Below are 23,389 nucleotides of genomic sequence, written 5' to 3' on the forward strand. Positions count from 1 at the left end.
GGGAATGGTTTTCCTCAGGGGCACAACATAAAGGGCAGCTAGAGCTCGTAAGAAGACCAAAGATTTGGAGTCTATCCCCAGTGTTAAGTCTCTCATGGATAGCCAGCCACACAATGAAGCTAACCCTGGGGATAACAGGAGGACCCCAAACGAGATTAGACCAAGTAACCTTTGGGCCCTTGTCCCTCCAGCATTCCCAAGCAGAGTGAATAGAAAAGGAACCATCAGCAGTCAAACTCCACACAGGAATATCAGGGGAATCAAGGGAAGGTTTAAGAGAAGGAGGAGTGGCAGCAATCCATTCCTGTATCTCCCAAGAGTTAGGAAAAGGCCAGTTCCAAGAATCATTTGAGATAATAAATGGGTTAGTGAGAGAAGCTCTGACATCTCTCTAGAAACTTTGTTTTCTAGGGTTCAATATCTCATTGATTGCCGATGTCTGGAGTTAATGCTACCATTACTGAGCGTATTGAGGGAGTAAATGCTACGGTCGAGAAAGTAAAGTCATCAGGTGGTGACTTAGGGTTCACCAAAAATAGTTTTGCGATTCTGACTGGAAGATCGATGGCTTCTGAAGCAGATGCTACAAACCCTAATGGCGAGAGTCTCTCTATGGCTAATCCTTCCATCATGGAGGGTAACCGAGGTGTGGATATTCAGATCGTGGATCCTTCTGGTGTGGAGTTTCAATCGCAGGTTGCCGATTATGAGGCAGAGTGTTTGGGAATCGAGGTTGTTTCGGTAATAGAGGGTTTTGATTCAGATCCTCCAAGAGATTCAAGCAACGTTCTGGGCAAGAGATCTGAGTCAACATCGGAGAAACTCAAAGGTCCGATGTTTCCAGCTACGATTGACGAGCCATCGACACCAACTGAGAATGCTATAAGTACGAGTTGGTCTGATATGGTGGAGGAAGAGTACAATAGCTTCCTAAATCTACCAGATAGTGTAGTTTTAGCGCGTAATAGAGGGGAACACAAGAATATCGTTGAAGCCTCAGTTCCAGTTAGGGCTTCTGATTCTGATATACATATTCCGATTAGGGATGCTCCATCCTTCCAACGAGGAGGCGTCAGGGGGGGTGGAAGTTATCGTGGGGGAAGAGGAGGTCGAGGGGATGCAGGTGGTAGGAGATCTAACGAGTCTGAGGGCCAAGAACATCGCTCGTGGGCAAACATCACTGCTGCATCAACCCGGTCAAACATCAAACTCAGGTATATCCCTCCTTCTTCTTTTGAGGATAGTGTTGTGGTAAATATGCCCCCAAGGACTGATCCGCTAGAGAAATGGGACTCCTGCCTAGTGGGCTATTTTGTGGATAAGGGAGTGGGATACAATTATTTGCGTAACAGTGCTTTTGGGATGTGGAAAACTCAGGGGCTCAAGGAGGTTCTTACTAATGGGGATGGGTTTATGTTCTTTATATTTGACACCCCTGATAGTTGCAGAGAAGTTCTTGAAGGAGGTCCATGGTACATAGGAGGTTATCTTCTTATTCTAAAACAATGGAAAAGGATGATGAAGCTATCTAAAGATAAATCCACAAAAATTCCAGTATGGGTGAAGTTCTTTAACATCCCCTTGGAATATTGGGATCCTGATGGATTAAGTAGGGTTGCAAGTGCAATTGGACATCCCCTCTTTATGGACCAGCTTACGGCTCGGGGTAGTAGGGTGGCTTTTGCTAGAATCTGTGTGGAAATTGAGGCTACCTCAAAACTGCCCACTTATTTTCAAATTAGACATGATGATGAAGCTGTTCTAATCCGAGTTGAATATCAGGGGCTGCCGTCAAGGTGTCAACATTGCCAAATATTTGGACATAGTACTCAAAAGTGTGTGTCTCAACAGGTGGCTAAGTTGATTTCTATGCAGAAGACATCTGAGGAAAATGTAAGTGCTCTAGACGAGGGTTGGACCACTGTCGCAGCTAAGGGGAAGAGGAAGGTGGGTGATCCTGTGCTGGAAACTATCCCAGAAGTGGTGGAACTCCCAGCTCCAGCTTCTACAGCAGACCCAGTTCCAGCTCCAGCTCCTGAAACTGCTCCCACTGAGGTGGACTCATCTGATCAATCCTTTGACACTCAGGAGACTTCTGTGACCAAGAGCTTATCCGGGGAGGAGCAAAGCTCTGAAAGCAGTGATGTGGATAGGTTCCAAAAGAAGGTGTTCGAGATTGCAAAGCTGGTGGTCCCCAATGCTGCTGAAATGTTGGACACTGCGATTAAAGAAGTTAAGGCTGAAAAGGCGATCCATAGTTCTGCTACCCCATCCCAGCAGGTGAAGAACAGACCCTCTGGCAAAGGCAACAGCAGCCAGAGGAAGAAAAAGAGGTAATCAAAGTTTCAGTTGGTTGTGGGTTTGTCTTTTTTTGTGGGTTTTGTCTTTACCTCCTTTTTGTGTCCCTATGAATGTAAAAATTGCTTCATGGAATGTTAGAGGTTTGAATGATCCCTCTAAACATAAAGAAGTTAAAAAGTTTGTGCTTAAAGAGAATATTCATGTCATGGGGGTTTTGGAAACCAAAATAAAACAGTCTAAAGAGAGTAGTATCTGCGTTAAATGTTTTGATCAATGGTCTATGCTCTCTAACTCACAACCAACTGAAACTGGTAGAGTCTAGGTGTGCTGGAACAATGTTTTTTGTGATGTTCAAATGATTTCTATGTCTAATCAGCATATTTTGTGTAAAATTATTGAATTGGCTTCCAATGAAATCTTTTATGCAACTTTTGTTTATGCTGAAAATAAGCACACATTGAGAAAGGTTTTTTTTGAATCTATGCTTGATATCTCCCGTGTTAAATCCAAAGTTCCTTGTGTTTTTCTGGGTGATTTTAATGCTATTAGATACCAGCAGGAAAAAATTTGGGGGACTTCAAATTGGACTAATGATAATGAGGAATTTAATTCTTATATTAATGCTTCTGAGCTGGCTGATTTGTCTTACGGTGGTTGCCAATTTACCTGGGCTAACAATAGGAGGGAGGGGACCTATATAGCTACCAAAATTGATAGAGTTCTGGTTAATGAGGCTTGGTTGGACAAATTTCCTGAGGCTACTGCCCAGTTTCTCCCCTCTGGTATTTCTGACCACTCCCCTGCAGTGGTCAATATCAGTGCCACCAAGTGCTCTTTCAAAAAACCTTTCAAATACTTTGATTTCTGGTCTCAACATCCAGATTTTCTGGGTACTGTTTCTAACACCTGGGGGCAGTACATTCAAGGGGTTCCTATGTTCAGGGTCTGTCAAAAACTCAGAAAGCTTAAAGCTAGTCTCAAGCTTCTGAATAAGAAAGACTTTAGTGACATATCTACTCGTGTCCAAATTGCAAAAACTAATCTGGATCTTATTCAATATAAACTTGACAAAGACCCTTTGAATAGTGTTTTGCAAGCCCAAGAGAGAGAGGATCTGAATAAGTATATTGAGCTTAGCAAAGTAGAAGAGAGCCTTGCTCTTCAAAAATCCAGAGTGCAGTGGCTTGGTCTTGGGGATAGAAATAGCAAATTCTTCTTTAGGTCTGTGAAAAGTAATATCAATAGAGGGAAGATTTTGAGTGTTGTCATGAGTGATGGTTCTAGGTCTACTCATAGTACTGATGTTCACACCTCCTTTATTAATTTTTATACCAACTTGTTTGGTACCCCTTCTGTGGATCAGTACCAGGGCCTTGAGAGGATTCAATCTTTGGTGGATAAGAAAGTCTCTCTCTCTCAATCTGTTTCAATGTCCAAGCCTGTGTCTGAAAATGAAATCAAGGAGGTTTTTTGGTCTTTAAAGTCCAATAAAGCCCCTGGCCCGGATGGGTATTCCGCTGGTTTTTTTAAGAGCTCTTGGGATATAGTTGGTAAGGATGTCATTCTAGCTATTAAGTCTTTCTTTGACTCTGGTAAACTTCTTTCTGAGGTTAACAGTACCATTATAGCTCTTATTCCTAAGGTTCCTAATCCTACTCATGTTGGTGACTATAGACCCATCTCTTGTTGTAATACCATCTACAAATGCATTGCCAAGATCATAGCTAATAGAATTAAATTGGCCCTCCCTGATTTGATTGATCCTGTGCAGTCTGCGTTTGTTCAAGGTAGAAGGATCTCGGACAACATTTTCTTGTCCCAAGAGATTATGAGAGGTTACCATAGGAGTTCCCACTCCCCTAAGTGTGCCATGAAAGTTGATATCATGAAAGCTTATGATACTGTGAGATGGGACTTTATCATTGATATCCTCAAAGCTATGGCTTTCCCTCCTTGTATGATTACCTGGATAAAGGCTTGCATTACGAGTCCTTCTTTCTCGATTTGTATTAATGGGAGCCTTCAGGGGTATTTTAAAGGGGCGAGGGGTTTAAGACAAGGGGATCCTATGTCCCCGTATCTCTTTGTGTTGGCCATGGAAATTCTTGCCAGAATTCTTGCTGAGAAATCTAGGAGCCCTTTGTTCAAATTCCACTGGAGGTGTGAGAAAACTAAAATTGTTAACCTTTGCTTTGCTGATGATTTGATGATTTTCAGTAAAGGGGACCCTGGTACTGTTTCTCTTATCATGCAGGGATTGGATGAATTTAGGAATCTGTCTGGTCTTACCCCTAATTCTAGTAAGAGTAACATTTTTTTCTCGGGGTGTAGTAGTGAGCTTAAAGAGAATATTCTTCGGATAGCCAATTTTACTGAGGGCTCCCTCCCAGTGAAATACCTTGGTGTGCCTCTTATCACTACCAAGCTTAAAGCATCTGATTGTCATACTCTGGTTGAGAGAATTACTAAGAGGATTAAAAGTTGGACCAATAAACTGCTTTCTTATGCTGGTAGAGCTCAACTCATCCAGTCTATTCTATTTTCTATGCAAGTGTACTGGTCCTCTCTTTTTATCCTCCCTAAGAAAATCATTGGTGACATTGAGAGCCTCCTTAGATCTTTTCTTTGGTCTGGGGTTGAGTTGAAGAAACATAGTGCTAAGATTGCTTGGAGATATATCTGCAGGGAAAAAAATGAGGGTGGCCTTGGTTTCAAAGACTTAGCTACCTGGAACAAGGCTGCTATAGCCAAACATGTTTGGTACTTGTTTTCTGGGGGTGATTGTTCCATGTGGTGCCAATGGGTCAAGGCTTACTTGCTTAAAGGGAGGAGCTTTTGGGCTGTTAGAACTCCTAGTGATCCCTCATGGGTTTGGAGGAAAATCCTGTCTCTTAGGCATTTAATCTATCCTCACATCAAGTTTAAAATTGGTAATGGGGAAAATGTGTTCCTGTGGTATGACAATTGGCATCCGCTTGGTTCGTTGTGGCATAGGTTTGGTCCTAGAATTCTTTATGACACTAATCTTCCTGACAGCACCAAGGTTAGCTCTATAGTCTCTAATGGTTCTTGGAAGTGGCCTATCTCTAATTCTTGGGAGATAAAGGAGTGGATCTCTTCTACCCCTTTATCCTTCCTACCTTCCCTTGGCTCTTCTGATACTCCGTTTTGGAATTTGGCTGCTGATGGTGACTTCTCTATCCAGTCAGCTTGGGATTGTTGGAGGGATAAGGGCCCCAAAGTCACTTGGTCCAAACTTATCTGGGGCCCCCCTTCAATCCCTAGGGTTAGTTTTATTGTTTGGTTAGCCATCAATGAGAGACTTAATACTGGTGATAGACTCAAAACCTGTGGTCTTGTTACTAATCCTTGCTGCCCTTTCTGTCAAGATCCTGAGGAGACACATTCTCATCTTTTCTTTAGATGCATATTTTCTTCTAGGATTTGGGGTGGTATCCTTGCCAAGAGTAAATCTAACTGGCCTTCTTTGCCTTGGTTGGAAACTGTTGATTTTGCTGTTAGATCTATCAGTGGCACCTCCTTGAAAATGGTGATTCTTAAGCTATCATTTCTGTGCACTGTCTACCACATCTGGATAGAGAGGAATAGTAGGATCTTCAATAAGGTCCAAAAGCCTGAAGAGGTTGTTACTAACTCTATTATCCAAATGGTTAGGGGTAGGCTTCTTTCTTTGGAAAATGTTAAAATTTCTGCAGGTGATAATTGGCTTTTGGAGGAATGGAGTCTTCCTCTCAAACTCTTGCAGCAGCACCATACTATTGCAGCTGGCCGGAGAATGAGTGATGTGAGGTTACATACATTGAGGGTTGAGTGATGGTGAGCAACTACTGTGGGGTTTACTAACTGGGTGCTCCTTTGCAGGTTATCATGAATCCTAAATCTTCTCCTACATTGATGGGTCCGTATGGAGGGTTGAGTGCTGTGAGCTACCTATATATTTCCAGACATTGTGGGTTGAGTGATGAGAGACAATACACATACTTTATGCTAACTTTTATTATATCTTATATATGGTTTGTGCAGGTTCTTGGAGCTTTCAAGTATAATGCCCTTCTGATCCTTTCGAGGTATCATGTGAGTTGTGGGCCTAGTGTTGTGAGATCATATATGGAGTGGAGAGACATACTGTGTTGTGGGTCGAGTGAGGAGAGCTCCTATATTGTGTGTCTGTTATTTCTTCTCCTTTATGATTTACGACAGGTTCACTTGTTGGTGAGGAGGTGTGGTGCTGCGTACAGTGCAGTTGCAGGGAAGTGCTGCTGGCATCCTTGGTTTTTGGCGTGGAAGGGTGCTGGATACATGCTACACAGATTCGGGTGGCAGTATGAAGGGTGTGTCTGTACCATGGTGATGGCTGCTGCTAGCGCCTTGCTGTGCTACAGGAGGGAGAAAATCAGTTGTTCTTCATTGCTTTTTTTGCATAATTTTGCAGTGTGTTTAGCTTATTCCTACGGGCTGTGTAGGAGTATTTTTGTACTTCTTTGTATTCCTAATAGCTGTCCTAGTAACCATGTTTCGGCTTGCACACATTTTTACAGTTTAGTTTTGTTTTTGTTTCTCATTCCTAGCCCTACGGGATGTGTAGGGAATGTTGTTTTTTGTTTTGGCTCGTGCCTTTTGTGGATACAGTGTCCAGATTCTCTTGCTTGGTGCTACAGTAGCAGGAGGTTCTCTTCAAGATCATAGCCTCCTGGATCTATGCTTCAGTTTGCTCTCTTCGCCTAGGTTGTTATAATTGTTTATATTTCTTGTTCACTCTTCCTATTGCTAGATTATAGGAATGGTGAACAGGTTGTTGGCTTTTGTTCTGTCCTCTGTATAGCTGTGTTAGGTCCTGGGGTATGCCCCTTGTAGCTGTGTAAATTTTCTTGTTTTATTTATCTCTTATTCACCCAAAAAAAAATTTGAGATAATAGAACTAACCTTAGAATTGCCAGGAAGGTTGGTATCATACAGAATCCTAGAACCATACCGAAGCAAGAGCGAACCAAAGGGGTGCCAGTTATCATGCCAGAGGAAAACATTTTCACCATTACCAAGTTTGAATTTGATAATAGGGAAGATTAAATCCCTAAGCGATAAAAGTTTCCTCCAAACCCAGGATGGATCACTGGGCATCTTAATACCCCAAAAACTCTTACCCTTAAGTAAGTAGGACTTAACCCATTGACACCACATTGAACATTCCCCACCCGAAAACAAATACCAAACATGTTTGGCTATAGCCGCTTTATTCCAAACCTCCATATCCTTAAAACCAAGCCCACCCTCATTTTTTTTTTTGCAAACATGCTTCCAAGCAATTTTAGCACTATGCTTTTTCAGCTCCGTCCCAGACCAAAGGAAAGATCTGAGCAGATTTTCAATGTCGCGGATAACCCTCTTAGGGAGAATAAAAATAGAAGACCAATAAACTTGCATTGAGAAAAGAATAGACTGGATGAGTTGGGCTCTACCAGCATAAGATAGCAATTTATTGGTCCAGCTTTTGATCCTTTTAGTCATCCTATCAACCAAGGTTTGGCAGTCAGACGCTCGAAGCTTAGTGGTGATCAAAGGCACACCAAAATATTTCACAGGGAGGGAGCCCTTAGTGAATTTGGCAATGTGCAAAATGTTAGCTTTAATCTCACTACTACATCCGAAGAAATAAATATTACTCTTATTAGGATTAGGAGTAAGACCGGACAAGTTCCTAAATTCCTCCAAACCTTGCATGATGAGATGGACAGTCCCCGGATCCCCTCTACAGAAGATCATAAGGTCATCAGCAAAACACAAATTAACAATTTTAGTCTTCTCACATCTCCAATGGAACTTAAAAAGGGGGTTTCTAGATTTTTCAGCAAGAATTCTAGCCAAAACCTCCATAGCCAACACAAAAAGATAAGGGGACATAGGGTCTCCTTGCCTAAGGCCCCTAGCCCCTTTAAAGTACCCATGAAGACTACCATTGATGCAAATAGAGAAAGAAGGACTAGTCATACAAGCATTGATCCAATTAATCATGCAAGGAGGAAAGTCCATAGCAGTGAGGATATCAATAATAAACTCCCATCTCACAGTATCATAGGCTTTCATGATGTCCACTTTCATAGCGCACTTCGGAGTTTTGGAGCTCCGGTGGTAACCCCTCATAATCTCTTGGGACAGAAAGATGTTGTCCGAGATTCTTCTACCCTGGACAAAAGCAGATTGCACAGGATCAATAAGATCAGGAAGCACCAATTTGACTCTGTTAGCTATTATCTTGGCAATGCATTTGTAGATGGTGTTGCAACAAGAAATAGGCCTATAGTCACCAACATTCATAGGATTAGGAATTTTGGGAATAAGAGCAATGATGGTGCTATTGATCTCCGAGAGGAGTTTACCAGAGTCAAAAAATGACTTAATGGCAAGGGTAACCTCCTTCCCAACAATATCCCACGAGCTTTTGAAGAAACCAGCTGAATACCCATCAGGGCCAGGAGCTTTATTGGCTTTGAGAGACCAAAAAACCTCCTTGATTTCAGCATCCGAAATAGGTTTAGCCAAAAGAGCCGATTGAGAATTGGAAACCTTTTTGTTCACCAACGATTTAATGCGCTCAAGACCATTGTACTCCCCCAAGATAGGGGTACCAAACAGCTTGGTATAGAACTGGACAAAAGTATCATGAATATCAGTTATCTTAGTGGACCTAGTACCATCTTCCATAACCACACTCATGATTTTACCTCTATTAATATTACTCTTAACAGACCTAAAAAAGAAGCTGCTATTCCTATCCCCTAGACCAAGCCATTGGACTCTGGATTTTTGAAGAGCAAGACACTCTTCCAAATTGCTGAGATCAATGTATCTTTTCAACTCCTCTCTTTCCTTAGATTGAAGCTCACAATTCAAAGGATCCTTGTCAAGCTTAATTTGAGCAAGATCCAAACTAGCCTTAGAGATAATGACACGAGTGGACAGATCACTGAAGTCTTTTTTATTAAGAAGCTTAAGGCTGGCTTTGAGTTGTCTTAGCTTCTGACAAATCCTGAACATAGGGACACCACGAATATATTGAAACCAGGTATTAGAAACAGTGCTAAGAAAATCTGGGTGTTGAGACCAGAAGTCAAAATATTTGAAAGGTTTCTTAAAGGAGCTACTGTTAACACTGATGTTGACCACAACAGATGAGTGATCAGAAATACCAGCCGGGAGAAAAGTAGCCGTAGACTCAGGAAACTTATCCAGCCAGGCCTCATTAACCAGAACTCTGTCAATCTTGGTCGCTATGAAAGCTCCCTCACTCCTTTTATTAGCCCATGTGAATTGGCATCCACCATAAGATAGATCAGCCAATTCAGATGCGTTAATATAGGTATTAAACTCCTCATTTTCAGAAGTCCAGGAAGGAGAACCCCCAATTTTTTCCTGTTGGTATCTTATAGCATTAAAATCACCCAAGAAAATACAAGGAATTTTGGACTTAGCACGGGAGATGTTAAACATTGTATCAAAAAATACTTTCCTCAAAGTGTGCTTATTTGCAGCATAGACAAAAACAGCAAAAAAATATTCATTTGTAGCCAAGTCAAGAATTTTACACAAAATATGCTGATTTGACATGGAAATCAGTTGAAGATCACAAAAATCATTGTTCCAGCACACCCAGACTCTCCCAGTTTCAGTTGGTTGTGAATTGGAGAGCATAGACCAGTTACCAAAACATTTTCCACAAATTTTCCTCTCATTGGTTTGCTTTATTTTAGTTTCCAAAACTCCTATGACATGAACATTTTCTTTAGACACAAAATTCTTAACTTCTTTTTGTTTAGAGGGATCATTCAAACCTCTAACATTCCATGAAGTAATTTTAACAGTCATTGGGATACAAAAAGGAGAGGTGACAAAAAAACCACAACCAACTGAAACTGGTTACTTCTTCTTCTTCCTCTGGCTGCTGCTACCTTTGCCAGAGGACTTGTTCTTTATATGCTGGTTTACCTGAGCTACAGTAGGTGACTTCTTTACCTCCTTCAGAGCTGGCTCTATCATTTCAGTAGCATTAGGTATAACCAGCTCTGTAAGCTCGAAAAGCTTCTTTTGAAATATATCCACATCACTGCTATCAGAACTTACTTCTTCCACAGAGGAGCTCTTCTCAGCCGGATCCTCCTGTATCACTTGAGTACGAACTGAATCTGCCAGAGGCTCTACAACTGAAGTAGGTATTGGCTCCGTATCTATTTCAGGGGACTCCACCACTTCAGGTATAGTCTCTAACTCAGGATCCCCCACTTTCCTTTTACCCTTCGCTTGAACAGTGGTCCAACCTTCTTCCTGAGGGTTAACATTCTCTTCGGTTACCTTCTGCAAGGAAATCAACTGGGCCACTTGTTTGGAAACACACTTCTCAGTACTATGTCCAAAGATCTGATAGTGTTGACAAACAGAAGGCAGTCCCTGATATTCCGCTTTAATCAAGACAGCATCATCACCACACCTGATTTGGAAGTAAGAGAGCAGCTTTGATGTAGCTTCTATCTCCACACAGATTCTAGCAAAGGCCACTCTACTACCTCGGGCCGTAAGCTGATCCATAAAGAGGGGGTTGCCAATTGCATTAGCAATCCTGCTTAAACCATCAGGATCCCAATATTCCAGGGGGACATTAAAGAATTTCACCCAAATTGGGATTTTAGTGGATTTCTCCTTGGCAAGCTTCATCATTCTCTTCCACTGTTTCAAGATGAGGAGGTAACCCCCAATATACCATGGGCCTCCCTCTAGAACGTCTCTACAGCATTCAGGGGTATCAAATATGAAGAACATGAAGCCATCCCCATTTGTAAGAACTTCCTTAAGGCCCTTAGACTTCCACAACCCAAACGCACTATTCCGAAGATAATTATACCCAACTCCTTTATCAATAAAATAGCCAACAAGACAGGAATCCCATTTCTCCAAAGGATCAGGTCTAGCTGGCATTTCTACCACGATGCTATCTTCTACAGCAGTTGGAGGGACTTACCTAAGCTTGATGTTTGATTGAGTAGAAGCAGCAGTAACATTGGCCCATGATCGTTGGTCCATTTGCTCTATTGATCTGCTACCACTAGAGCCCCCGCGACCTCCTCTCCCACCCCGATAATTGCTTCCCCCCTACCACCTCCCCCGTGAGTGGACTCACCAAGAGGAATCTAGATGTCTGAGATAGGAGCCATATTAGGATCACTCAAAGTGTTCTTGGTTCCCCCCCTATTACGCGCAATCTCCAGGCTATCGGGGAGATTCAGGAAATGATTTTGCTCTTCCTCGACGATTTCAGACCAACTCGTACCAATCTCATTACCAATCGGCGTAGATGGTTCCTGACCAAGACCTGGGAGCAACGGAGCCTTCATTTTATCCAAACTTTGCACAGTATCCTTAGATCCGTCATTGATTAGGGATTTAGATAGATCTGAACCCACTAATTCGGAGAACGGAGCCGAAACACCCATTTCTTCAGAACGATTTGCCTCAACATTTACTACCACTTCGTGGTTATGAGCCTCCACACTGGCCAGATCCTTCATCGGAGTACCAACGCAGCGGTCTACGGTTGAAACACCCTCGCCACGGGGTGTAGAGAGATCTGATTCAGAAGCCATGAAGTCGTCACACAAAGTCGTAAAGCGATTCTTAGTAAACCCTAGATTCCGATCGACTAGACCAGAAATCTTTACAGACTCACTCTTAGCATTTTCCCCCACCTTTCTCTCATTAATGGTAGCATTTACTCCAGACATCGGCAATCAATGAGATATTGAACCCTAGAAAACCAAAGTTTTCTAGAGAGATGTCAGAGCTTCTCTCACTAACCCATTTTTTTCCTCTAAAATTTCCTACTTTATCCTATATTATATATATATATATAATCATCACACATTCTGTCTTGTCACTCACTCTCACTCTTCGTTTCGTCAATGGCGGCAAGAAAGGCTTCTCTCATGACTGCTCTCAGAGTCATCAAATGTCGATGTTCATTGTTAATAATTTCTTTTACATACTTTGTTATTTTATATATATTTTCTCATGTTTTTTCTTCATATATATATATTTTTTTGTATAGGGAGTTCTTTCTCAGAGAAGATGACCCAGCTTTTTTATGGGCAACAAGGATGGTTGGAAAAGCAGGAGAAGGAGAAGCTGAAGATGGACCAGATGAAATGGACAATGAAAACCCTAAGATACGTAAGTTATCTTTTCATTTGTTTTGTCTTTCTCTCTCTCTCTCTCTCTCCCTCTCCCTCTCTCTCTCTTTTGTTCTAAGAACTAATTAGGCTTGGTAAATAATTCTTTCATAAGCTTAAGTGACTGAGTTTAACTGAAACTAATCCTGCTTAGCTTCCAAGATACAGAATTTTCTAAGCAATTGTAACTTAACAATACTCGTTTAAGTTAAGTACCTCATTTATGGTTTTCTAAATCAACTGAGTGTTCAATTCTCAAGTCATAAAGGATGAATTTGAATTCCTTTCGATTTTCTTCATATTTCCCTTTCTTTGCCCTAGCTTCTTTTTTTCTTTTTTTTTTTTCCCAACTCCAAAGAAGGAAGCTTCTCTGTAACTTTCTCCGTCCCTCTCCTTCCTCCTCTCTTTTGTTCTACATACTCATTAGCTTAGGTAACAAATTGTTTCATAAGCTTAAGTGGTCAAGTTTAACTCAAGCTAATCTTGCTTAGCCACTGAGATAGCGAACTTTCTGAGTAATTGTAGATTAACGATATTAGTTTAACATAAGCACCTCATTTAAGATTTTCTAAATCACCAAGGTATTCAATTCTCAATTTCACAAAAATTGAATTTGAATTCTCTTTGAATCTCCTCCTATTTCTGTTTCTTTCACAATCCATCACTACAATTAGTGTGCAATGCCAACACGTCTTCCATTATTTCCGTAACACATTAGCTCAACACATATCCACAATATATTAAAATTCCATTTACATAATGAGTACGAACATGTTCCATGACCTTCTTCATTATCCGTTAAATCATTCATTGTTTTGTCACACAAAAATATAACAACACATCCATAGAGGCAAAGATTCATCTTTAAAGTGTTCACAATTATTGGGTTCAAACTATTTCTTTACTTTTCCATATTATTATCAAGTCTTCATATTCAATTTTTACAACACATTGGTTATCAATTACTACCCACGGTTATAAATTTAATCTCCAACATTTAATTTCTTTAATACAACTCCTTCATATAACACCGTCATATTTCACAATCTCCCATTTATCATTATTCACACTCATCTTAACCCAACATAGACTTAATTTCATAAATTTCATGTTGATTATAGTATCCTCATTTTCCAAAATAAAACTTCATAACTAGAATCAAACATAAATTTGGGCTTTTAGTTTTGAGGTATAAAATCACTTTCTAACTACACAATAAAATTCTTAAATCTACACTTCATCATCTTATCACAAATTCCATATCATTAACGAATCTATTTCCCCAAATTTCATTTCATATTAGAGCATGATTTACAACATCCATAATAAAGGTTCATTCGCTAATTTTTAACATAATTTTCAAATACTTTCAAAATTCAATTAAACTTGTATACCTATAATTCAACCTCTCAATTTCATGATTACACTATCAATTTAGGAAAAATCATTAACTGTCATCAAGAATCAACTTAGGGTTTTCAAGAAAAATTAAGATTTTCAATAAAAATTCAAACTCTCAAACCACTAATTTTTATTCTAATTTTCCCATTGATTATACACCTAAGGTTCATAATCCATAATCTTAACCCAATCCACAATCCATAATGCAAGAGTAATTCTATCTCTAGGATGCAAGAGTCCACTGCTAACATCAGTGATTCCAATAGAATTTCTCTTGAGGAGGAAGATCATTTGATATGCAGCACTAAAAAGGTCAAGAGTAGGGAGGCATCAGGGGATCAAGACATGGTACCCAGTGTTGATTCCACTCCCGCTCTCGCCCCCTCTGCTTCAGCAGAAGATACCATGAATGAAATTACTCCTCTTGTAGGGGAGGATTCACCTGCAGTCCCTCAGGCAAAATCGTTCAAAGAGGCACTAGCAGCTCCGCAAAGTAGCGACTTTTATTTTTTTTTTTGGGTGGATAAGTCATAAAATAAAAGACAAAAAACTTACACCAAGACAAGGGGCATACCCCAGGCCCTAACCAAAACACTATACAATAAAACCAAAAGAAAACAAAAACTAAGCCAGTCCAGGATTGCCCCGAAAAACTAACAACCAAACTAAACAAAAGACCAAAACTAAACTAATTAAACAAAAGACCAAAACTAAACTAATGTAACCATACATAATAAGAGATAAGGCCAAAGAGTGTTCATATGCCGCATGAAAATGTGATGAGGAATATGAACACACCCGATAGCAAGTAGCAAAAGTTGGATGAAAACATAAAACCCATGTACATCCCACATGGGAAGGCAAAATATCAACACAGTAAAGAAACAAAACATAAACGGAAGTCACTCTTCACACACGAGAGGCGCATATTGCAGCCATCTACACCATCATAGTAGCCCAAAGACGCCTCTTGCTTGCATCTGCACAAAATCCAGCCTGCTCCAGACAATGAAACAGAACTATTAACGAAATCAACCAAACCTCCAGACCGCAGCATCCTCATAAACAGTTTGCTGCCGACCCATGTAACCCGAACCGTATCTAGACATTGTAGTAGACCCTGTCAACCAGCAAATACTCAACAGAATTAAAAGCTCATCAACAGGAGAACATACAAGAATCAATGACAGATTACTCAGGATACCACACATATATATGCACACTACACTCAACCCACAATTATATAAACTCACATCACTCGGAAAATAATGCTCCTTGTACCTGCAAAAAAGAGAGAAGTCACAGACATAAAAACATGTTAGTTTCTCTCAATGTGGCTAGTGATATTGGGGTGGGTGATCTATTCCTCACACTATACTCGGCCCTCAGATAATGGGGCAAAACACTCAACAAACAACTTGCCAGCCACCCAGGTACCTATAACAATAGCAAACAATTAGGAAACCCCACAATATATTTGCTAACCATCACTCAACCCACAATTTAGGAACTCTCATTCCTTGCAGCAGTTACCGAAGGCTTCACCATAGTATGGGGAAGTCTCCATGATTGGAGAAACCAACTGTCAGTTTGGTGAGATTTCAGATTGGTAATGTGCATTACCCTGAACCTAACCATATCCACAATGCCCTTTATAACTACCTCTTCCGGGACCATTTCCTTATTAAACACTCTGTTATTCCTTGCAATCCACAACTGGTAGACAGTACAGGTAAAAGCAAGCTTAGTGATGATAGCCCCAAGAGATTTGCCTTTCACAGATTGGGCAATGAGCTGGACCAAATCATCCCAAGGTATAGAAGGCCAGTTCACATTTATATGACCTTTGATGGAAGACCACACCCTTTCCGAGAATGGACAATCAAAGAAGAGGTGATTGTGGTCCTCACAAAGATGCTGGCAGAAAACACAATTCACAGATAGGGTTACACCAAAATTTTGCAACCTATCCCCAGTATTTAACCTACCAAGAATAGCCATCCAAACCACAAAGCTCACCTTCGGGATATTATAAGGGCCCCAAAGGAGAGTAGAACAATTCACAGGATCAAAATGTTTCCTCAAATAGTGCCAAGTAGATTGGATAGTGAATTGGCTATTGGAAGCAGGACACTAACTAACATCATCAGAACCTCCAGATGCTGATGGAGATACCCTCATGCCTGAGGATGTACAAAATGGAATACCTTGAATATCCCTTCCAAAGAATCTACTGCAATAGATACGACAACTGTGGACAAACTCTCTTATTGTTAGGCTTTTGGGCAAAAGCATTCGATATAGAATGCTCTGTACTAAAGTCAAACACTTATGGGCCCTACAAGACGATTTCATTGCTATTGATCTGAGGAGCAATTATTTTCTTTTTAAATTCTCCTCTCAGGAGGACTGCACCCATGTTTATTCAGGGGGACCATGGGTAATTTTGGATCACTACCTTACAGTTCGCAAGTGGGAGCCTGACTTCAAGGCATTGGAAGCTTTTGAAACCACAACTGCTGTTTGGGTTAGGTTTCTCGAACTTCCGATTGAGTATTTTCAAGAAAAGGTGTTGTATACCATTGCTAAACAACTAGGTCGACCACTCAAGATAGATCTAACAACAGCCATGGCTACAAGAGGTAAGTTTGCCAGAGTATGTATTGAATTGGACCTCAATAAACCCCTCTGCCCCAGGTTCCTGCTAGGCAAGAAAAGCTATTCCAAAGAGTATGAGTCTATTCTTTTTGTTTCCATTGTGGTAGGGTGGACCATCGCAAAGAGCTTTGTAGACACAAAGTTGCTAATCGATCATCCCAAGTGGCTTCAACCCCAACACAACCCCAGGCCAACAGTAACCTGCAACATTCTGAGGAAGGAGATACCCATTTTGGGCCCTGGATGATGGTAACCTGAAGGAACTGCAGACCCACACCCAATAGAAAACCCAAAACCAATGGACCATAGCCTAGTTCAAATAGGTTTGCGGGTTTAGGTAATATTGAGCCCAAATCCAATAACCCGGCCCACGCTAATGGGGCCTCTACTTCCGCCATGGTCTTAACCCCTACTAGGACACAAACCTCCAATACCCAACATAACATAAACGCCAACATTAAGCTCACAAGCCATAGCATTGGCCCAGTCCATTCCCAAGAAAATTCTAATTCACATCTATCTATCTTCAGGCCCACACGTCCAACGCTCTGTGGTTTCAGAAGACAGAAATACAACGGTCAATACACGCATTGAAACCTCACCGACTCTAATCCCTGAAAAGCCTAGTCTGAAGGAACCACTCAGTGTATCCCCAGAAATCCCGATGGAAGAGCTAAAAGCAGATCTTTCCCCAGCCCCATCTCCAAACCTTTTGTTCCCATCCCACACCAATTCGCTTAGGTTTGAAAAATCTAAAGCCAGAAACCTCCTGACCCTCCAAACAGCCATGGAGAACGAAGAAACAAATTGAAACAGATAGAATTACGGAGAAAAAAAAAAGGGAAGAAGAGAGAGAAAGCTCCCCCGTAGTGAAAATGGAGCACTGTTCCGGTTTTCTCCCTCACGCATGAGGGAGAATGTGTTCTGTGTGTTTTTATTGTGGTTATTTGGTTAGCTTGATGTTCCTGGTGATGTTTAGCCAGTTGTTTATGGTTCCTTGTAGCTTCAATGTCCATGTGCTGGGTTTATGGTTCAGTGTCGAAGAGCTGGGTTCATGGTTCTTTGCTTCTCTGAGTTGTAGGAGAGAGAGAATCACATGTAATGGTGGTCACTGTTGGTATTGCAGGCTGGCGGTGGTGGTCTGGCTGTTTTGTGCACTAAATTATTTTTCCAGTAAGGGTGTGGTATCTGCATTGAGCTCTACTCTTGTTGCTAATCTCTCTCTCTACGTCTTTTATAGCCTTAGAGAGAGAGAGGGTTCGGGTGTGTATTCTGGGTTTGTTGAGCTCCGGTTGAGGGCAGCACCATGGCTAGTTTTTGCTCTGTATACTCAGTATGTTTTGTGCCGCTGGTGGTATTGTGTCGGCGGCAGTGTTGGTGTTGATTGACAGCCTCAAGCTTCAACAATGGCAGCATGGTCCTTTAGCGTTGGAGCTCGAGTGCTTGGGTGGTTTGGGTGGTAACGCCAGTGGTCTTGCGGAGCCACCGGTTAGCATGACAAATGTTGGTGACGGTGCTTTATTGCTCATTCAAGTATGGTTTCTCTGTGATTCAGCTGCTGGTGTAACCAGGCCGTGCACTGTGTGTGTATATGGAAGAAGATGTAATCGTGTGGACGCGCCTAGGTGCGGCTGGGCGTAGTTACAAGTATAGTCGGTACGTGGGGTGTGTTTTGGGGCAGAGGGACGCATGCAGAGTTTTCCCGCCCATCTTTTGCGTTGGTATGTTAAACAGTTGTTTCACCTTTTACATATATATATATATATATATGGGTGAATATTTGTTTTTTGTACTTAGTGGGTGCAAAGTTGAAGTAAACCATGTGGAAAAGGAGGTTGGGTACATTGGAAAGTGCATTGGTGTAGGCCTGCAGATTCTATGAATGGGCAAGAGTCTAAGTGGTATATAATAATATATTATATATAATTTTTGTTTTAGTGGAGTACCATGTGTTGTGGGTCGAGTGAGGAGAGCTCCTATACTGTGTGTTTGTTATTTCTTCTCCTTTATGATTTTCGACAGGCTCACTTGTTGGTGCGGAGGTGTGGTGTTTCTTACAGTGCAGTTACAGGAGGGTGCTGCTGGTATCTTTGCTTTATGGCGTGGAAGGGTGATGAATACATTCTGCACAGATTCGGGAGGCAGTTTGTAGGGTGTGTTTGTACAATGGTGATGGCTGCTTCTAGCGCCTTGCTGTGCTACATGAGGGAGAAAATCAGTTGTTTTTCTTTGTATTATTTACATAATTTTATAGCGTATTTAGCTTATACCTACGGGCTGTGTAGGAGTACCTTTGTGCTTCTTTGTGTTTTTAATAGTTTTCCTAGCAACCATGTTTCGGGTTGCACATATCTTAACAGGTTAGTTTTTGTTTTTGATCCTATTTCCTATCCCTACGGGCTGTGTAGGGAATTTTATATTTTATTGGGGTTTACTGTATTTGGCTCGTGCACCTGCGGATACAGTGTTCAGGGTCATCTATCTTGCTTGGTGTAAGTTGCTGGAGTTTCTTTGTCAAGGCCGTAGCCTCCTGGATCAATGCTTCATTTTGTTTTTTCCTTTTCGTCTAGGCTGCTATAAATGTTTATATTTCTTGTTCACTCTTCCTATTGCTAGATTATAGGGTTGGTGAACAGGTTGATGGGCTTTTGGTTTTGTTTCCTGTATAGCTGTGTTAGGTCCTGGGGTATGCCCCTTGTAATTGTGTAAATTTTCTTGTTTTATTTTATCTCTTATTCACCCAAAAAAAAAAGTGGAGTACCACGTGGGGCCAGCAAAATTATTGTTTTTGAATTTTAAATACCAGGTTCCATGGCCCATGGTTTTCATTTGAGCTGGTTGTGAAATGGCCACCACGTGCAATGTTAAGAATATTGGGTCCCACCTACGGTTGTTTTTATATTATAAACAAACTGGTTGGTGGCTCATAGTGGGTTGAATTATTTATTTGGTTTATTAGGTTTGACCGGTGGTTTTGTTAAGGCCCAAACCGTGGGTATAGTTTGACCCACGGGTTTACAATTTTGGGCAAGCGTGTTTTTGTGCTGGTGGTTGCCGCAGCTTTGGGCGCACTGTTTCAGCCTATATATTTTGTTTAGTTACATTGCAGCGGTCCTTTTGTAGTCGATTATTTCATGTTGATTGATTGTGTGATCCTCATGTGACTCGATATAAGGGTGGTTTCGAGTCATCTCCACCAAGAGTGATTGGGGAGTCACTGCTATGGGGAATAGTGGTTCGATAACTAGCCGAGTTAGAGACTGGGAGATGAGCGGGAGGTAATCATTAAAGAGTTACACAATAGTCTGGTAGACCTCAGCTCCAACATAATGAGTGATTTCTACCTTCCCCCAATAATTTCCTGCTTGAATGCAAATGTCTATTACCATTTTGTCATTAATGGTCATGTGAACACCCAGAGTCTTTTGGTTCTAAACTTGCCTATGTAATTAAGGAGCAAAACAAAATCACAGTCCACCATATTATCTTTAAACTCTTCTCCCACATGTGACCACTGATTAACTGTGAATCAAATTTCCTATATGTCGCACTGATTGACTATGAAGCAAATTATTATTCACCGTACCATTTAGCTATTTGACATAAATTTTGCTAACACGCAGTCTTATAATGCAGCTAAGTTTTATTGAATCTGAGATTGTTCTTTTTATTTTCCTTGTCATCACTTCTTGTAGTAGCTTTCTATTAGAAAAGATAAGAATGAATTTGGCCCATTTTCTGCTTGGAACATAACTGGAACATGCGCAGGTTTGTAAGTTCGTTGTGAATCTGATTATCTTATTATTCCAGCTGATTGGGAAATGGTTTTTTTTTTTTGTAATTTTAAATTGCTTAATTCATTTTCCCTTTCTTTAATTGTATTATATGTTCTCTGTCTTAGGTGTTCAAGTGAGTCATTCCACTGGTTGTTTATGGCCATGTAAGCCTTTTTTTAATTATTATTTTTGTAACAATATTTTTCACATGAATAATACTTTGAGTGAAGAAAGTATTTTATTACTACATATTATTGGGATGTGCTCTTTCTATTGCTCTTTACTTTTCTTTTTTCCTTTATGTATTAAATTTTGGCATCTTCTGTTACCCGTGTTGCTTTATCATCAAGGATCACCTCAACTTTTTAAAGTTTTGGATTGTTATATGCATTTCTACTAAATTGGTTTAGAAAATAAAATTGTTTATATATGAGTTTAGATGTAATTGATAATATATTAATGTTTTCCTTGTTTATTTTCTTTGCAGATTGGTTTTGGATGACGATTGGAAGCGTACTTGCAAATCAAGATCAAGTGTTGAATTTTTTTTTTCTTGAACTGATACTTTTTTTTTGGGTGGATATTGAACTGATACTTAGTTCTAGTTGCAAATCAAGATCGAGTGTTATTTTTTTGTGGACTCCACGTTAGTTCATTTTGGAATTTGCTATGATGGTTTTTTTTTATTATACTTAATGGATTATTATTAAATTTGTTTGATGGATGTATTTTCATTTATAATATAAATTGTTTTGTGAATTTTTTTGTGGAGTGGTGTATAATAGCTAGTGAATTTCTTAATACATTTAAAATGCTATTGGATATGAGTAGGGATATTTGAGAAATAATAATTTAAATTGAAATATAAAATATGGAATAAGTTTAGTGACGAATTTGTTTCGTCATTTGTATTTGTTATTATGACAAAGTGATTATTCGTCACTGATAAACTTTTTTTGTGACAAAATTTATTGCAGTTTATATATGAAAGTTTTTATTTATTTTGTTATTTGGTGACTAAAAATTTCGTCACGTATATATACATATTTGTGACGAAATATATTTCGTCACCCATGTATGACTTTTGAAGGCGAAAAAGTTTGTCACCTTTACATCTTATTGTGACGAAATTATTTCCTCATCAATGATCAACATGCATGACAAATTTATTCGTCAACTAAAGTTATAAATATGGTACTAAATAATTATTTGGTGACGAAAATGAGAATTTTTGGCGACAAAATGTTGTTTTATTGGTGACAAAAAATTATGACTATTGAAGACGAAAAATTTCGTCACCTTTACATCTTATTGTGACGAAATTATTTCCTCATCAATGATCAACATGCGTGACAAATTTATTCGTCAACTAAAGTTATAAATATGGTACTGAATAACTATTTGGTGACGAAAATAAGATTTTTTGGCGACAAAATGTTGTTTTATTTTTATGTTTTTATTTTTTTTTATTGACTAAAATATTAAAAAAAAATGTTGTTTTATTAGTAACAAAAAAATTCGTCACTGAAGTAATTTCATTGGTGACGAAATTATTTTTCGTCATGGTGGTTTTTAGTGACAAGCATTCAATGACGAAACTAGTGACGAAAATATTTCCTCACAAATATCTATAGTGACGAAATTAGCTCTTTGGAGACAAAAAAATTTCTTCATTCAAGACCCAACTTCTTGTAGTGTGTGAAAGTAAAAACACATTCTTTTCAATCATGAAAGAGTGTAGTATTCTCAGTGTTTTTTTTGAACTTAGAAAGTTTGTGTAAAATCTGTTGAGGATTGCTCCATCTGTGAAAAGGTTGCTAGCACCCTGTAAAGCTAGAGAGTAGTGGAAAATCTCAAGTGAAGCTTGAGGAGTGGACGTAGGCCGAGTTGAAGTTGAACCACTATAAATTTGTTTGCCTCTCTCTCCCTTATCTCTTTATTTTATTTAAATTGCCATAGCTATATTTCATACTTTTATTCTGCTAAAATCATTAATTAACATAGTTGTTAGAACATTTGTTTTAATTATTTTATTTTATTAACTATATTTATCTATTGTGCTAGTCATAATTTTTATTAGGGTATTATTATTTTTATTTGTAAAAACCTAATTCATCCCCCCTCTTAGGTTGTCTTTTGGGTAACATATATTAATTGATAATTAATAATTTTAGTATTAATTGATACTAATTGACACTAATTCATTTATAATGAAAAAATTAAATAATTTTATACTAATTGATACTATTAATGAAAATAATAATTTTTGTAATACTAATTATATTAACTTTTATTAATGTAATAGTTTTTTTAAAAAAATTAAAACTGAAAAAAAAAATGACAAAATAATCACTTTTATATCATATAAAGGCAAAAATGACAATTACACAACAAAAAGTATTTTACAACTTATCAACTAAATTCTACTCTGCTAGCATGTTAACAGCTTATGTTCACAGTTATAAGTTATAATTTGTTAAGTTATAATCCATATTACTTACCCAAAAAGTTATAATCCATAATTACTTTTTCACAGTTCTACAAAACGGGCCAAATGACACATTAAATAGAATAATGATATATGCATTAATTAATGCACTAACTAGTATACCAATTGATGATGTGACATAATTTAAGAGGTTTTTAATATCAATGGTGCTACATGCACCGATTAGTGTACTAACTAGTATACCAATATTAGTTATGACATTATTATTGACCACACTCATTAATCACATTACAAATACCAAAGGCCTCTTAAAATTATGCAACATCATCAATTGGTATACTAGTTAGTACACTAATTGGTGCATATAACATTATTCTTTTAGTATTTATAATTTGTATAATGAGTGGAGTCAATAATAATGTCATAATTAATATTGGTACACTAGTTAGTACACTAATTGATGCATGTAACACTACCGTATTAAATAATAGCACATTTAATGTGCTAATTTCATCTTGTCATAGATATGTAATTTGAAATATTTTCATATGTTAAATTTATCCAAGGGATAG

The 23,389-nt window shown here is 39.2% G+C and overlaps 1 protein-coding gene across 1 annotated transcript; it reads left to right on the forward strand.

Annotated features, from left to right (window-relative positions):
* The first annotated feature begins 435 nt into the window (after positions 1-435).
* Positions 436-6,763, forward strand: LOC145819023 (uncharacterized). Its single transcript, XM_082913003.1, has 7 exons — positions 436-2,333; positions 2,440-2,512; positions 2,678-6,106; positions 6,184-6,243; positions 6,346-6,396; positions 6,523-6,669; positions 6,755-6,763. Exons 1-7 carry the CDS (start codon positions 436-438, stop codon positions 6,761-6,763), a joined length of 5,667 nt encoding a protein of 1,888 aa, XP_082769129.1.
* The last annotated feature ends 16,626 nt before the right edge of the window (positions 6,764-23,389 follow it).

The sequence above is a fragment of the Camellia sinensis genome, chromosome 2, assembly GCF_055761805.1.
Source record: "Camellia sinensis isolate YWXY chromosome 2, ASM5576180v1, whole genome shotgun sequence".
NCBI classification, from domain to species: Eukaryota; Viridiplantae; Streptophyta; class Magnoliopsida; order Ericales; family Theaceae; genus Camellia; species Camellia sinensis.